General features: G+C 40.4%; 1 protein-coding gene across 1 annotated transcript in view; it reads left to right on the plus strand.

Annotated features, from left to right (window-relative positions):
* FGD6 (FYVE, RhoGEF and PH domain containing 6) overlaps nt 1-16,255 on the plus strand; it is a 76,341-nt gene that overhangs the window by 4,166 nt on the left and 55,920 nt on the right. Inside the window, 2 exon segments of the mRNA XM_014963299.1 lie at nt 9,386-9,416; nt 9,419-11,882. Coding sequence (XP_014818785.1) covers nt 9,386-9,416; nt 9,419-11,882 — 2,495 coding nt within the window.

The following is a 16,255-nucleotide window of genomic DNA, read 5'->3' on the forward strand; positions in this document are numbered from 1 at the left end:
CCGCCGCCGCGCTCCTCGTCCCGGCGGCACCGGGAGGTTGCGCCCCGCTCTCCCCTTCACGCCGCCGCGGCGGGGCCGGGGGCTGCGTCCCCCCTCTCGCCCCGGGAGGAGCAAGCGGAGAGGGAGAGTGCAGCCCTGCCCCGGGGTCCGCTACCGGCGCCCCGCTCGCCCGCGGGTGGTGCGGGCGCGTCCTGCCCCGGCGGGCTCCCCGCTCGCCTCCCGGCGCGTCCGGCGGGACAGGCTCCGCGCCCGGCGGCGGAACGGGGCGCTCGGCGTGCGGCTGAGCTGGCGGCGGGGGGAACCTGCCGGGGGTGTCCGGCAGGGAAGCCGGCACCGGGGGTCGGGTTATCGCCCCGTCTGACTCCACCGAGGCTGCGAAACTCTGGTTAACGACCCAGCTCCGGCTCTGCCCGGAGGCTGTACCGGCCCCGGTCCAGCCGTGTGAGCCGGAGGCCGGGCGCTGGGAAGCGGTCACCTCTGGCGTTTCCAGCTGCGGGCTCGACCTGACTCACTTCAGCCCCCTCCTTACCTTTCCCCCCCCCTGTTCTTTGACCGCTGCTAATTCTGTGGCGAAAAAGGGCTGCAAGGCGAATTCTTGGTTTGAAACAAGAACTCCCTGCGTTCACGGGTGTTGCTGGGATTTCTGTGTGTGTTTGGCGGCACGGTGGTGTGCTGTTAGGACTTTGTTCGCCCATCTGTTGGCTTAGTAGATTCCTTTCTTAGTCGCTTTAAGACGTTTTCTGCGTTGAAAAGATGTCATGTGTAAGTTGTGATGTAATGGGTGGAAACGCAACTAATTACAGTGTAAACCTGAAGCAGCGAAGTGCTTCCTGTAAGGATTGAGGGGGGGAGGCTTGTTGTTACCAAGTCCAGCGTTAATTAAGTTATGTGGGTTCTCTCAGTTCATCAGAACTTACTGGAAAATAAAAAACTATTCAATGTATCTTTCTGCTCCATTTAAAATATTTCCACTTTTAATATATGTGCTAGAACTGGTTTTGTTTAGATCTGGAAGAACATGTAATAAAGCGGGACACAATCTCTGCTTAACAGCTGTGTTGTGTGTTCATGTTGTTTAATAGTGCCGCTGGTAGTACAGCTCACCCTTGCTCTTTTAAGAGTTAAATAACTGTGCAAAAAAAAGATTTGTGTTTAGGGGGTGCTCAAGAGCTTAGAGCTGGGCTATTTAAATAAAATTTGATACGGTACTAAGCTTCAGAAAGTTGGGTAGATTTTTAGCACTAAACAGTGGTTTCAGGTCTTCTAGAGCTGAGGTTTCCTGACCGAGTCTGTTGGTTTAACTTATGTTGTGATGGTGTTTGTGGGGAAGGTGAGGAGGAAGGGGTTCTGGTGAGAAAAGTCATTTAGAAGACACAGGAGAAAGGGATGCTGAGGAATATCAGTAAGAAGAAAGTGGGAGCGTGTCATGGAAAATGTGAATTTTAGTAAGGGATTTGAAAGGGAAGGCATAGAGAGAGCCCAGGAAGAGGGAAGCTGAGAGGTATGTGAATACTGATGAAGAGGGGGTGAAAAGTATTTTGTGTGTGATGGATTACGTGAAGGTAAAAAACAAATATGGGGAGCAGGTGAAACAGGATCCGAGGTTCACAATCCCACTGACAGTGTAGTGACAGCTTTTGACGTTTCCGTTAAGGAGCTCATAGGCAGGGTATGAAGAGACTGGGGACTGCCAGAAGACAGTTCTGAAGGTTTAACATCTGCCTTATTGTATTGCTGCAGAATTTAGCTCCTGAAATATATAGACATGCTTTATAAAGCTATTCCTCAAAGAAAAACTTAACAATTCCTATATTTTAATTTCAGTCCTCTGATCTATAGGATCTATTTTCTACATTTAAATTATTTATATTGTGAATTCAATTCTTACTCTGGTTTGTGCTACGTAAGCTAGCTTTCTGACAACTGATTGGTAATACAACCTTTCAGTAAAAATGTTACTTTGTGTGAAGGCTTCTGGTAGAATTTGAAATGCCTAGAAATCTTCTGCTCTTCCTTCAGTTTAACTTGAAGGGCTTGAGTGTCTCTCACTCTTGTGTCTTCTTTTAATGTACCTTTAGAACAAAGCAACCTGGTTCAACATCATCAGTATTGACTTAATATTTTTAAGTAGGATTCGCAGGTGTATGAGTGACATCAGCTTGATATGCAGGAGTCTGAAAGAGACGTTGTGGTGGGGAGAGAAATATTGACCATTGGAAAAGGTCTGACATTGGTAACCCAGCCTTAACTCAACTCCAGCTTGCCTGCACTAAACAGTGCAGTGCATTTTCAGTTTGTTGCTATGTATATTTTCTAGTTACTGTGCAGAATTGTTTCATTTACATCCCAGTCTAGAGCTGGATGTAATTCAGTGATAGGTGAAGGAGTTCTTTTGTAGTTGTTGCTTACATATATGAAGATATATATGTAAATCTGGGTTTGTAAGAACTTAGGGACTATAGCACTTGCTTAAAATACTTCTAGCTAATTTGAAAATTATTGTAGTGATCAGCCTATATGTTGGTTTCAACCTTTGTTTATAGCTATTCTCTCATTGCTTTCTTGTGTACTGCCTAATCTCTATATGTGAGCTGATGAATGTGCATTTACTCATTTTCTGCCTGGAACTATTGTGCTGTCTTCAAGTATGTGCTTTGCCTTTAAAAGGGAAACCCAAAAGCTCAGAATTATGAGTTTGACATTTATTATTTCTTGCTGAAGAAACAGTCCTTATATGTGAATCTATACAGCTTATTTAACGTGGGCAGAACGTATAGCATAGACTTGAAATATGATTTGACAACAGCAATGAGAAATATGTGGTGTGTTTTAATGTCAAAAATGTAATTCAATGGGGAAAAAAAACATAGCAGGAACAGAATAAACAAAATCAAGATGACTTTTCCAATCAAACTTCATTGCTTTCAAGGACTGAAAAAATGAGGCCTATGGGGTTTAATGTCCCTTTAACCCTCTAATATGTCAAGTCTAGTTAGAGTTACTCAGCTCTATCTCTGCATGCGATCTTAAAAGGTTGTTTATTTATCTCTTGTCCTTACTCTAAAGTTATCCCCAACTTTCCTGTTTTATTTCAACCATTGAACAACCTGAGATTCTGAAATTAATGTTTTCCTTTGGCAGTTTATTTAGGATGTTTTCTAAAACCATAGTGGCTTGGAAACTATCATTTTCCCCTTGTATTTTAAAAACTACATGTGTTATCTTCCGGGATGTCATGACTCATTCCTTTTTTTTTTTTTTTTTTTTTGAGCATTGTGACACCTGAGAAAATCAGAGCTTCTGCATAATGAGAAAATAAATACACAGTTGCAGGAAATAAATTAATGATCTCAGAATACTTTTTTGACCTGTTTACCTAAAGACACTTTATTTCTGTAACTGAAAGCAAAATAATTTAAAAGCCTTGTTGTGAGTCACTAAAACTTAAGTTGCTGGAGAACAGGAGTTTTAAAATGCTTTATCTGTATCTCTGTGCAGTCTATTAACTACCATTGCAATAATTTCTGACTGTAGCGCAAACATATAGCAATAATTATCTTTCACCCTGCACGCTTTTATAAAAGCCAGATTGGTTTTCTTGTTTTGTGTCTGTGAGTTGTAGTGTTTTGTGCCAAAAGTAGTCTCAGGAACAGTAAATTGGCTGTTGGAGCAAGCTCCTCCACGTAAGAAAGAACAGCACATCTGTTGCTTGGTAGATACCTCCTGGGCATCATGTTATTTTCATATATAGCCTACAGATGTGATTTCCTAACTCTGAGGAGACAATATTCACATGTAAACAAGGTGCCATGAGAAGGCCTACTGTAAATATACATATTGGCTAGCTGCTAAGCAGTAACTGTTTCAAGCCATTTGCTTTTCTTTTCCTAGTACCTGTGAAATAGTTTATTCCTTCTCACCTAAGAGGTGAAACCTGTCTCGTATACTTTGTGGTAAGATAAGAGTATGTATGTATGGTCAGCTACTGTAGAATAACCTGGTTTGCTAAATTCACACCTTGGCTTACCGTATAGTAACTTGACTGTGTACACAAACCTCAAGTTTAGGTCTAGCTGTTATCAAAATCTTATGTCACACTGATTATTTGTTTTACCATCTTCCTAGAGATTTGTGGTTCTAAAGGGATATTGATTTCGGGTGGATTGCAGGGTCTCTGTGTGGGGATGCCTCACAGGAGGCCTGTCCTCTAGAGGACCCTGGACACCAGGAGAGAGGCCTCCCTTCATCCCATCATGTGGAGTGTTGCAAGGAAAGGCCTGTCAAGTTATGCCTGCGTGACAGATGATGTTGCCAAACAGATGAGCTATTAGAACTTTATATTTTCTGGATAGTCTTTTAGTTTGGTTTGTAAAGGAGGATTGGGATGATTGATCATACATCACAAATTTGTTTCCCTGCAATCAGAACCATTTGTCCCCATTTCTTGGGTAGATCTGAGTGAACATAACTTATTCTTTTGCTGTTCCCAAACGTAGAAGTTGTTAGCAGAATTTCAGAAGCATGGGTATAAACGCAACCTGGGAAAATAATGTTCCTTTATCAACAGTAGGGTTTATTGCAGGAGAGGTAGTGCTGATTGATTTTATTTTTTTTTTTATTTTTTTTTTTGCCCCAGTTCACTACTTCTTTCCCTCTGTTCTGTCATGTAAATACTGGGTGAGCAAGATAACAGGAGGTAAAATTTTGAGGAGATTTAAAGCCATGTAATAATAGACAGAGCAGTCTTAAGCACTTATTGGCTTTCCTTGCTCATTCAGGATATCGCATAGGAAAAGATACATGAGCATTTGTAAATACGGTCCTCAAATGCCAACTCCTATCATCTGAAGAACAGAAATAGACGCTTTAAGGCCAAAACATTGAGAGTTCAAGTTGCTCTGAGGTGTTCTCCTCTAAAAGAGCTTGACAGTAGGACAGGAGTGTGTGCTCGATGAGCAGTGGTGAGTGTTGGTCACAGCAGAGCTCAGCAGGATGAGACTGGGTGTTGCTTTTTCCTCGGCATGCTGGAGGAGATAATTCCCCAGAGGGACAAATGTCTGCCCTCTGTGCTGTGACCTGAAGTAGGACAGGAGCATATGTGTTGACCTGCATAGGTGGTGCTATTTATTGTTAGAAAAATAACGTTCTTTTTAATCCACACTTTTTTTTTTAAGGGTATTGTGTGTGTTGGCATTTTGGCTTTTTTCTTCAGCACTGAACACGGTGTTGGCTGCTCCTAGATGAGCAGCAGATTTCCTGTTGGTGATGGCAGCTTTGTTAGTCACTTTATTTATGGATTTCTTCCTTTGCCTAGTCAAGCAAGTCAGAGGGTATCTCTGACTGCTTCTTTAACTCCTAACCATTTAATCCATGTATGCAAATAAAACTTTGTGTTTCTGCTTTTACATTTGGGTTAATTAGTGGTAGTTCAGGATGTTAATTTGGATGTGGGGATCTTCTCTGAGAAATGGTGTGAGACTGGAGGGGAGGGGTGGGGGAAATCAGTGATTTTCCAATCCCTTTGAATAAAGCAAGATGGAGAATCCAAAGTCCAGTCCAAAATTTCTTCTGAGGCTTCTACAAGTCTCAGAAAGTGAGTTTAGGTTGACTGCAAGTGCTGCTGACTCCATCATAACCCTAGGCATGATTTTCCTGCAGTTAATTATCCTTGGGGTTTAATGACTATTTTATAGCCTTGTTTCTAGTTTGAACTTGTCAAACTTCAGTGGTCAGCTATAGCATCTCATTGTGTCTCTCTTTTTCCTGAATAAGAGCCATTTTTTATCAAAAATCTTCCACATATGCATGAGCATATATACTATCACTGTCTCACTTCTTAAATTCCTGGTTAAATTAAACAGAATGAGCTTTCTTGGGATTTGAGGCATGGTTTCTAGACCTTGCATACTTCTATAGTTATTTCTTGAATTAGTTTTAAGTTTTTATCTAAGAATGCCAGAAGGTGACATAGCATGTCACTAACAGTCTAGCAGGTGTTGTATACAGAAGTATTTTCAGCTCTCTCCATCTTCTTATATTTATCTCCTTGTAATTTGGAGGATTATTTACCACGTTAGCTGTAGGCCAGCATGGAGCTCATATAAAATAGCTGTCTACAATGATTTCCAAATTCTCTGCAGTTTCTTCTCTCCTAAACATAACCAACCATCTCTATTCTTAGGTGAACTCCATATGGCACCAGGAAAAAGCCCGTTGCCCAAACAGCTCACCACTCCAAGCATTTGTTGTATAATGTTCCCTTGATTATATTTATTGGTTTTCACCAAAGAGGCTTGCTTTTGCTTGTCATTTAACAAAAAGTCATTCTTATATGACTTCCACATTGTTTACATCTTTATATATAACAATTGCCCCCTACTTAGTTTTCTTTCTTTTCAGGGTGGAAAACTGTCCCTTTTAAAGTGCTGTGGTATGCACAACTGGTTTGGATTCACACATTGTGAATTAAATTAGTTTATAATCAACTGAACTTCAATTCTCGATTTCTAATCAAAATCTAATATACCTTTACCCTTGCCTAGCTGCTGTGATTTTTTTCTGAGAAGTTCAATATTTGTATTTTTCAGAAACTTAAAGATATTTTGTTGAGGAAAACTATTGGCATGCATTCCCTTCCTGAAGTCTTTCCTCTCACGTCATAGTTATGTGATGAGGAGCCCTTTCAAACATTCCTTTCTGATTGAGCTGTCTACTGCAGATCTGTATTGATACCGAGACTGTAATGTGCCTGTTAGTACATTGACCCATATCTACTCTAGATGAAACAAGGAATCACTTTAAAGCAGATAGTGGTGCCTTTATTATACCATACAACTTGCTGGTCTCTTCTGTTTATCTCAATGGTTTTTAATGTTGAAGTAATTTGAAAAATTCCAGTAGGCTTCAGAAATTGTATGGAATCGCACTTATTATCAGAAGTTAATTTTTCTGGCTCTGTTCGTTATCCAGGTTTCCACTATTGGCATATAAACAACTAGTTTGTTTTCTGTGCATCCCTTTACATTTTCATGTTTTAGTTTTGAATCTTATATGCAGTTAATGATATCATATCATACCTTCTCAGTGTCCTCCCTAATTAATACTAGTAGAAAGCCCTGCAGAATAATCTAGTTTGATTGCTATCCAAAATATTAGGCAGTCCCACTAGACAGAGAGAAACTTCCAAGGTTTGTGAACTTCAATTTGTGGAGTGGGACAAATAATCCACAGGATATCACTTACCTAGCCAGTGTTTAATCTCCTGTATTTTCTGCAATCTGTTTCTCTCATTTGGGCATCAGGAAGGGTTCCGAAGCAGACTGTCTCTCTCCTGTTTTCAGGGAGCTTTAATATCTTAATAAATATTACTGAACATGGCCCAGGTCTACTACTGTGTTGTGTTCTGTGACAAACTGGGCATCCCTTCCTTGATTTTTACTGTAGGAAACAGGCTCCTTTATTGCCATCACTTCATTCTCTGACTGAATAGGTAGTTCCCTTGTCTGAAAGTGAGTGTGCAACTCACCCTTTGCTCTTCAGGATCAGTGGTTGCCAATCCAAAGAGGTTTTTATAAATTTTTTTTTTAATTTAAGAGTTTTTTTAATTATTTTCTTTTTCCTAGCAAACTATTGACTCTTCACTGTGTGGGAAAACTCTAGTCTTTGGACAAGAAGCAGAAGGTGGTACAGCCTTTGCAGTAGCTGGGAGTTGCGTCGCTCTTGGCTGTCCTCAGTGGCTATAGGGAGCTGTGGCTTTTGAAAGAAATTCTGCATTCCCTCTTGCAAAATGTCTCAAAAATTATCTCTGCCATCGGGTTTACCTCTTTGCTAATATAATTGCAGTGAGGGCAGCTATTTTAAGTGTAAGTGGAGTCAGTCTGGATACCATTTAATGATTCATGTCCTAGAAAAACATGGTTTTCCTGTTTCTATAGTAGAGACATTGTTTCTGGCTGTCTGCTTAGAGAAGTGGCTTAGTGTTTAGGAAATGCTTGCAACTGAGGGCATCTGCCTTTTTTCTTTCATTTTTTTTTCTTTTTGTTAACCATCTAGATTTCTTTCAAACAAACCAAAAAAATCCAAAACAGAAAAAAAAAAACCCAAGCCTGAAACTTTATTCTCATATTTCTAGGCTAGAGATTAGGATACAGTTGCACATCTGTAATAATAATAGTGATATAAAACAACCAAACACACAGTTCAAAGGGAATATTAAATCAATGGCTTACCCAATCTCTTTGCATGTGAAACATTAATTAGCATGTTTTCTTGAGAGTTTTATTTAACAGCTGTATGACTTCCTGAAAGTACACCAAAACATTATTCAAAACAAAGGTAATAAATGCAGAGGTAGTACATAAGAAAACAAAATGAAAACTTGTTAACTTTATAAATCAGTTTTCATTTCATATATCAAAAATCACTCAAAGCACTTAGAAATCTGAAATTATTCCAGCATGTGGGAATAAATTGGTCATAAATGATCTTCTGCAATATTAAAATGTTTCATGCATACCTTAAAAAAGGGAAAAAGAAGAAAAAAAAAAGAGAACCAAACCCACCAAACTACGAATAAAGAAACCTCAAAACCACCTGAAACCAATAATGTGATCAAAATTCCATAATCTCCGAATTTCTCATGTTCTCCTTTTCCTGCTGTCCACTCTCCCCAGGGTTTGTCATCTTGTGCTGTCAAGTGGGTCATAAGTCATAACAGCAGTGACCGTTTCTAGGTCAGACAGTAACATGTTGGGAAGATTAATTTTATAAGATGCACAGAAATACTATTTTACTTTTACAATAGGAAAGTAGCGACTCGCAACAAAATGCTGCATTAACTTCACTCCACAGACGATTTCACTGAACTGATGGTAGCGACATGCCAGTTTTACAGCTGGTACAATAACCCATCTCAATATTGTTTGAAAAGAAGACGAAGCGAAAGGCATTTTAGGTTACATGTTTCCAGGCATGGTAGGGGAAGGAATTGAACTGTCTTGATAGTTACCCTTGCTGTTCTGTTATCTTTGTGGCTTATTATACGTGAGGCACTTAGCGTATTGGCACCATTTTTAAAAGGTATCGCAATAGTTCAAACTGTAAAACCACTCTAATCTGCTCTGTCTTTGTTAGCATCATACTTGAGCATTTGAGCAAGGACATCGCTTTCATAAAGCTAAAATGTTTTTTTAACAAGTTACTCTTGAAGGCTTTTCCTATTGCGCCTTGATTATACCTGTTAAAAACAAGAAAGGCATCTGGTGAAAAAGCAGTGGTAGGGAAGGGAGGCGTGCATTCAAGAGGAAAGTGTGTGCATGTACACACTGAGATCCTGTAGATCGTGTGATTTAGATGTTACAAAACCTCTAATAATGCTGTGGTGCAGATGAAGTTGTTCTGGGGGCTGATCATGACTAAAGTCTTTGTTTTCCATTCTTCCTAGAAATTAAGAAGCCACCGGTGGCCCCCAAACCAAAATTTGTGGTAGGACACAAGGCGACGCCTCCACCTGTTGCACCGAAACCTGATGTTGTACTTTCTGGCGTTATACAAGCAGCAAGGAAAACCAAACCAGCAATTGCACCGAAACCAAAGGTTCTCAAGAGCTCGTCCGTTCCAGAAGTTAAACCTCAGTCGTCTGTACGAAAAAGCACAAAAAGCTTTGAAGAGCACAGGGGGGATTCTTCTCAAACACTGGACCACTTGAACTATAAAAATGAAGCCTCAGAAGGGAGTACTGATAACACAGCATATATTCTACCAGTGTCATCTTGCAAATTTGAATGCCTTCATAAGCTTGGAAATGGGGAGAGCACCTGTAAAACTCAGATCATTTTCGAGCACTTTGAAAACTTAGAGAACATCAAAGTTGGTGAAAAAACTTCACTAGCTCTGGGGGATAGTCACAATGAAAAACTGGCAAACAGAAATCAGGTGGTTTTGAAAGCCAGCATTTTGGAAGAGAAACTTAAGGATGTTCTAACTCATAGTATGTTTCCTAACAGCAGTCCTGTGAGGCACAGGTATGCAGACAAACTGGGCAAAGGGGATGGCAGCAATTCCAAGAACGATGTTAAAATAGAGTTTATGGAAATTGTACAGTGTTCGTCACCTTCTGAAGTAGCTAAAGGGAAGCAACAAAATACTGACAGTAAGCTCACTGCTGATGAGTTTCAGATGTCTGAAATTTGTTCGAGTTTGACTGAAAACAGCCATAGTTGCTCTTGCCCATTGGACGAGGAAATCCTGGAAAATGAAAATTTAAGTAGCAATAGCTTGTTTTCAGGTGAAATGGGTAAGAAAGCAGATGCTGATAAAACCTCCTCTGAAACATCTTCAGTCCTGAGCTCAAAAGTGCTTCCTATCCCTAAGCCAAGAAAGCCACGTGCTGCATGTCTAGTCCGTCAGGATGGCATAGACGCTGCAGGAGAAGGAACAAAGGAACCATCTAATTCAGAGAAAGATTCCTTTGGGCTTGCAGAACAAAGCTTTAAAAAGCCAGCAAAAATTAATATCCTTGGTCAAAGTGTTTGTTATAACAATAATACAGAAGTGCTTCATCCTGAAAAATGTGAGATAACTCAGATCAATGCAGACAAAATGCATCAGGTGAAGGAACCTGCTACAGAAGTGTCAGCTTCACAAAATCTTTTGCCTCAGTTGTCACACAAAACTTCTGATTTGGTGGAAGGCATTGAATGTTCTTTAGATGCAGCCCATAACTTAGTTAACTCCACAGATGAGATGACAGATGATGCCAGTATGGTAGATGCTGTGGACAAAAGGACTAACTTTGTCAGGTGTGATGCTTTGTCCATGAGTTTGCCAAAGCAGCTCAAATTCACTGGCAGTCAGCATTCATCTGCCTCCAATAGCCTCCATGTTTCCCCACAAAAATTGGAAGATAAAGAAGTTAAAATAAAGGATGAAACTTCTCCAAAAATTGTTCCGAAGAAACCACAGAGGCACAGCCTACCAGCTGCTGGCCTGCTGAAAAAAGCTGCGTCAGCAGAGCTTGTGGAGAAAAGTTCTTACACCTCCAGTGAGGACAAATCGAACAGTGTTCTGCAAGGATCTCACTTCACACATCCACCAGCCAAGGAGCAAGGTGCCCTGTCATCCTGTGACATACCTAAACGTTTTTCTGAGAAACCCGTCTGGAAGTTACCTCATCCTATTCTTCCGTTTTCAGGAAATTCTGAATCACTAAAAACTGCTAACATTGCTACTGGTTTCAACCACTTGACTGTTGTGACAAAGCCTAGGGCCAAATCTCTCTCTGCTGTGGACATGGAAAGGACAGACAAGCCTTGCAAGGACCACCAGAAGAAAAATAGCTTGAAAAAGTTTCTCAACATGAAACTGTCGGTTTGCTTAATGAAAAGTGACTTCCAAAAGTTTCTGTCTAAAGGCAGCCAGTCAATGGATAGTGCTATTGCCAACCTTTCCACGGGGGAAGGGTATGGAAGTGGCAGCAACCGGAATATAGCATCTGTAGGCAGTGAAAGGAAAACTAAATCTTCCAAGGCGCATTCTGTAGAAATAAGTAGTCCAGCATTACTGAAGAAGAGGCAGAGAAACAGAAGTCAGCCTGAGATGCGAAGTAACCAAAGGCTGGAGTCTTTAGATGGGCATGTACTGTTGGGAGAGAACCTGTCCCAAATGCGTTTGAATTCTGTACCCAGCACTTGCGCGCCGGAGTATGAGAACGTGCGTCACTATGAGGAGATACCCGAGTACGAGAACTTGCCTTTTGCTATGGCTGCTGGGAGGAACCTCGGTTTTGAATGTCACAGCTCCAGCAGTGTGGAAAACCAGAGCCCTGGCCTCTATGAGGTTGAGGAGCCCTGTGAAGCTACAAGCAGGCGTTTGAGACTTGGCAGGTAAACTAAAGAGAAAGGGGAAGTTAAACAGCATCATTCTGTTGGTTATAAATGTGTTTAGATGATGACTAAACTGCCTCACCCCTTTCATTAAATGTCAGCAGGACAGTCCTTGCTGAATATCTTTGTATGCTTTTGCTGTTTTGAAAACTGCACTTGGTAAAGAGTGAAGAGGAAAAATAAGGTAGTTATTTCTCGTATATGATAAAAATTCGGCAAACTGATGTATGTGCTTTTCCAGATTTACAGCAAATCAGATACAGTCATGTATTTGTATCCAAGAATACTTAAATGGGGAGAAATGAACAGTCTCAGGATGAACTTGAATAAGCATCCACAGAGTGCATAGTTGCTAGGTATGTAGGGGGAATTAGTATGTTTTTAGATCAGCTAATAGATCTGGGAAAAGCAGACAAACTTTAGCATGCAAATTCTTCATCAGGTCTTGAAAGCTTTTTGGGTATAACAGAAGATATTGCCTCCTTGAATATAATGAGTCTTCTATATCTCTCTGTTCTCCCAGCAAAGGTGGTGGTAGTGTGAGTTCTGTGTGACTCAGAATATTACTGAAAGATGAGGTTTGGTGACTCTGCCGGTTGCTGCTGAGTTTCGTTGTCTCACAAGGTGGTGGAGACAGATAGTATCAGCTGATTCAAAAAGGGATTGGACCGATTCACAGATATGTCCAAAACAGATGCATAATGCAATAGGCAGGAACAGATCTTTTAATATCTGTAATACTGTGATTGCGGATGCTCAAAGAGTGGCCAGGCTCGTATGTTCTCTGTCAATAGCATTGCTTACTGGGTCTGTCAGCATGCAGTAATAGGTGAAGTGTTGTTTTGGTCCAATACTGTATTATTTAACTTTTTCAACTAATCCATTGGGTTTACAGATGCTCAAGATTTCTCTCAAACAAGCAATAAGGATTTGAATGAAATATGCAGCCTGTATATGTCATAGTCCCCAGCAAACTTGTTTACGCTGTTGAGAATATATGCATATTGATGAGAATAAATGAACTACTTTATAGATAGTAATATTTACTGTCACTTTTTTGCTGTGGGTTATTCAGCTTCATTTTATTTTGGATGTATGTGTAGCAAACACGTGCCCCAAGGAATCTGAGAGCTGGCCATTCTTCAGGGAGTATTTCCTCTTCTATAGGAAGAGAAAAATATTTTAAGTGGCATCCTGTATTAATAATTGTTGTGAAGTTGATGTCCTCAACATTTTGTTGACTGTTTGATGGAAAGCGTGCAGCCTTATCATGGCAAGTAGGATTTCTGGTTATGGACTTGGTATTGGTATATTTATTCATGTTGGTTTTGAGTATTCTTCTTGTTTACAGTAGAGTGTTTCTTGGTTTTGTCTTGATATAGTTAATGTTCCTGGCTGAGTGTATGCTTTTGGTTTAGATCTAATTGTTGGCTATCTTTTGGGGGTCAAACCAGGCTCTCTTAGTATTCCCTTGAATTGATTTACCTAAGAAGGGTGAGGCCAAACTTAAATGAGGACCTATTTTGTTTTGTGTGTTATGTAATCTGTTTTGGTTTGTGTTGTGGTTTTGGGTCAGGTCACAGTATGTCTTTGCTTCAGGAAAAGAAAAGGACTGATTTGCTATATGAAGAATGGTGGGCATGAGACCGGAGTCGCTCCTTGAGCTAAATTCTGCAGTTTTCTTACCTGGCTGATCGTGAGAGGTTTATAGTTATTCACTATCAACTCAAACCTTCCCTAGTACCAATGGTGTTTTAAGGGTTTAAATGATCTCTTGCACCCTGGCAGACCTGCAACTGTAGCTGCTTCTGAAGCTGGATGTTCTTGACATGATTGGGTTTGTGTTTTTCTTTTAAAAGCATACCATAGAAAACCATATCCAGAACCCTTTATGTAAGTGGTTATTTAAATTGGATTACACAGTCAGAAACTACCTTAGTAAGTAACTAATGCATGCAGTCTCTTCAGTAGATCTCAGGGATCTCAGGGAAACCCCTAGGAGAAAGAGGGATGCAACGGGGCAGTGGTCTCCTAACCTGGATCATCTGCTGCTGGAGGAGCAGGTACAGGTGCTCGTTTTGGCTCTGGCTTGGGAGGTGTCGTAAGGGTCCTTGCCCGGACAGAGCCAGGCAGGCAGCTCATCCAGTTTTCCCATCCCTTGTTATCTCAAATCCTTTGAAGCTTCTTTATCAACGTCTTACCTTTTCTGCATAGCTCTTTAGGAGCCTTTTATCATTTCCTGGGCCAGGTGGTATTATAAAACCGGTTAGAGAAACAGTGCGGATGTTATTGAAATAATTACCGCTTGCGTTTTCCCCAGCCTGTCAGAACATGCACTTAGCTCTTTTTCATAGATCATGGCACATAAAGCTCCTGTAATGCACTGCTAATGGGGATCTCAAAGCAAATTATCTTATGATTAAAGCCAATGCACAAATGAGATTGTTCTGAGAAATTCATAGACCGATTGCCTACACCTCTAGCCGTAATAGCACATATACAGTATATTAAGTCTTAATGGCCAGGCTTGCCATTACCAGAAGAGTTTGGTGGTGTCTTTACCCCGTGTTACATTTCTTTCTGGAGGAAGAAATAAAATTTTCATAACGAACCCAGTGCTTCGGTGGTTACTGAGGAATTACCTCCCAATCCCATCTGGTGAAACCAGTATGCTTTGATGTTTAATGGAGAATAGTAATAGCTTCTGACACTCTTATCCTAAATTCATGTGTCTTATTAAATTCAGATACATTTTATTTGCTTGGGCCTTTCCACATGGATTTAAATGCAAATGGTAGGCCTGGGTAATTAATGGTGGGGTATCAGTTGTCACTTACCACTTGATTTTAGGTTATTTGATGTCACTTTCCACTGAAGGTAGGCTTGACTTTGAAAGGAAGAGAAGCAGGGTCGTGGTACAGTGTGTGAACCACTAAGGTGATACAAAAGCTGCTGATGGGAAACTGATGGATTTTGCTTGGTTCAAGTAGTTCGGGGGAACATTCTCAATAAAGAAAGTCGTGACAAATACCTTGAGAGCAGATAATCCATGTTTTGTTTCCACTATTGAAAAAAGAAGTCTCTTGAAACACTTTTAAAGGATTGTTTATTCTGTCCTGTCTATCTGTTTGACTACCAATTTAAAACAGATAATGAAGATGGATGTGTTATTATGAGGATTCTGTAAAGAAAGTCAGTGACGAATAGATGCTGTAGGATAAAAAGTGTACTGTTAAATGTAAAAGAAGCTTTAAATATCATTATCCCGTTGCAGATAACAGGGGAAGCAGCTCGTTGGGTTTGGTTTTTTTTTTTGATAAATGAATGGCTCAGTTCCGAAGAGAGAGGCATAAAGTCAGTGCTGCTGGTACCACCACAATTCCTGTAAATGTTGTCAGAGACCAGTGGTTGGAATGCTTCTGTCTTGAAATAACACCATTTTTTAAATCCTTCCAATGAAAGAGAAATATTTATGCATTAGTTATCCTCTTTTTAGTGACAGACTTTTGTTCTGAGGAGGACAGTAAAACCTTCCTTAAAACCAAAAGTAAAATTTGTCCAGTAATCAAAAGATGCGAAGGAACACTGAAAATGCCTTAGAAGATCTGTCATACTGCAGGAAACAGAAACTTAAACTTTTCTGGATCTTGTGGGCTTCCTTATTTGCATTTGTTATGTTGTTCGAGGCAAGAGAATTGTACTTCAGGTTGAATGAGTCTGGTCCTTCAGCCTTTAAGGAATAGCATATTGAATTTATTGGCTGCTCTCGACGGTTCCTTCAAGATGTTGCTAATTGATTTTGACGAAATTTATAGTGGTGTTATTGTGTTTCCAGCTAGGATTTTTCTATGGAAAGGACTCGGGGGGGGGAGTGGGCGGGTAGTGAGGGGTGGCACGTGACAACAATCCTTTGAGCTCTTAATGTTGGCTTCATGAAATAGTGCTTCCTATTTCCCCCACCCCTGCTGATTTAGAATAATCCATTGGTTTTCCAGAAATGACCATCTCAATGCAAAATGTAAGTTTAGCTTTCCGGACTAAATTCTGCTTTGGTGACTGAGTCCCCAGAGGTCAATTAAGTGTCCATGAAAGCCTTCCTGAAATATTGAATTTAGTATTGAAATCTGTGTGGTTAAGCACTTTGCTTTGATACATATTTCTCTTTGATGTACTGAACTTTGTTAAGGTTGAGGCATGCTTCTGATGAGCAGTATTGCACCAGACAAATGTGTGTCATTTAGGGATTGGCTACGTTAGGGAAGGATTTTTTTTGCAGTTGCAAAATTCCCATTGAAAAACATTTGAAGAGAGAAACTACATTCATAAAATACTGCAGGCTCTCAATAGTATTTAAAAAGAGTTTCAAACACTTG

Source organism: Calidris pugnax, unplaced genomic scaffold (genome assembly GCF_001431845.1).
Source record: "Calidris pugnax isolate Ruff unplaced genomic scaffold, ASM143184v1 scaffold44, whole genome shotgun sequence".
Taxonomy (NCBI): Eukaryota; Metazoa; Chordata; class Aves; order Charadriiformes; family Scolopacidae; genus Calidris; species Calidris pugnax.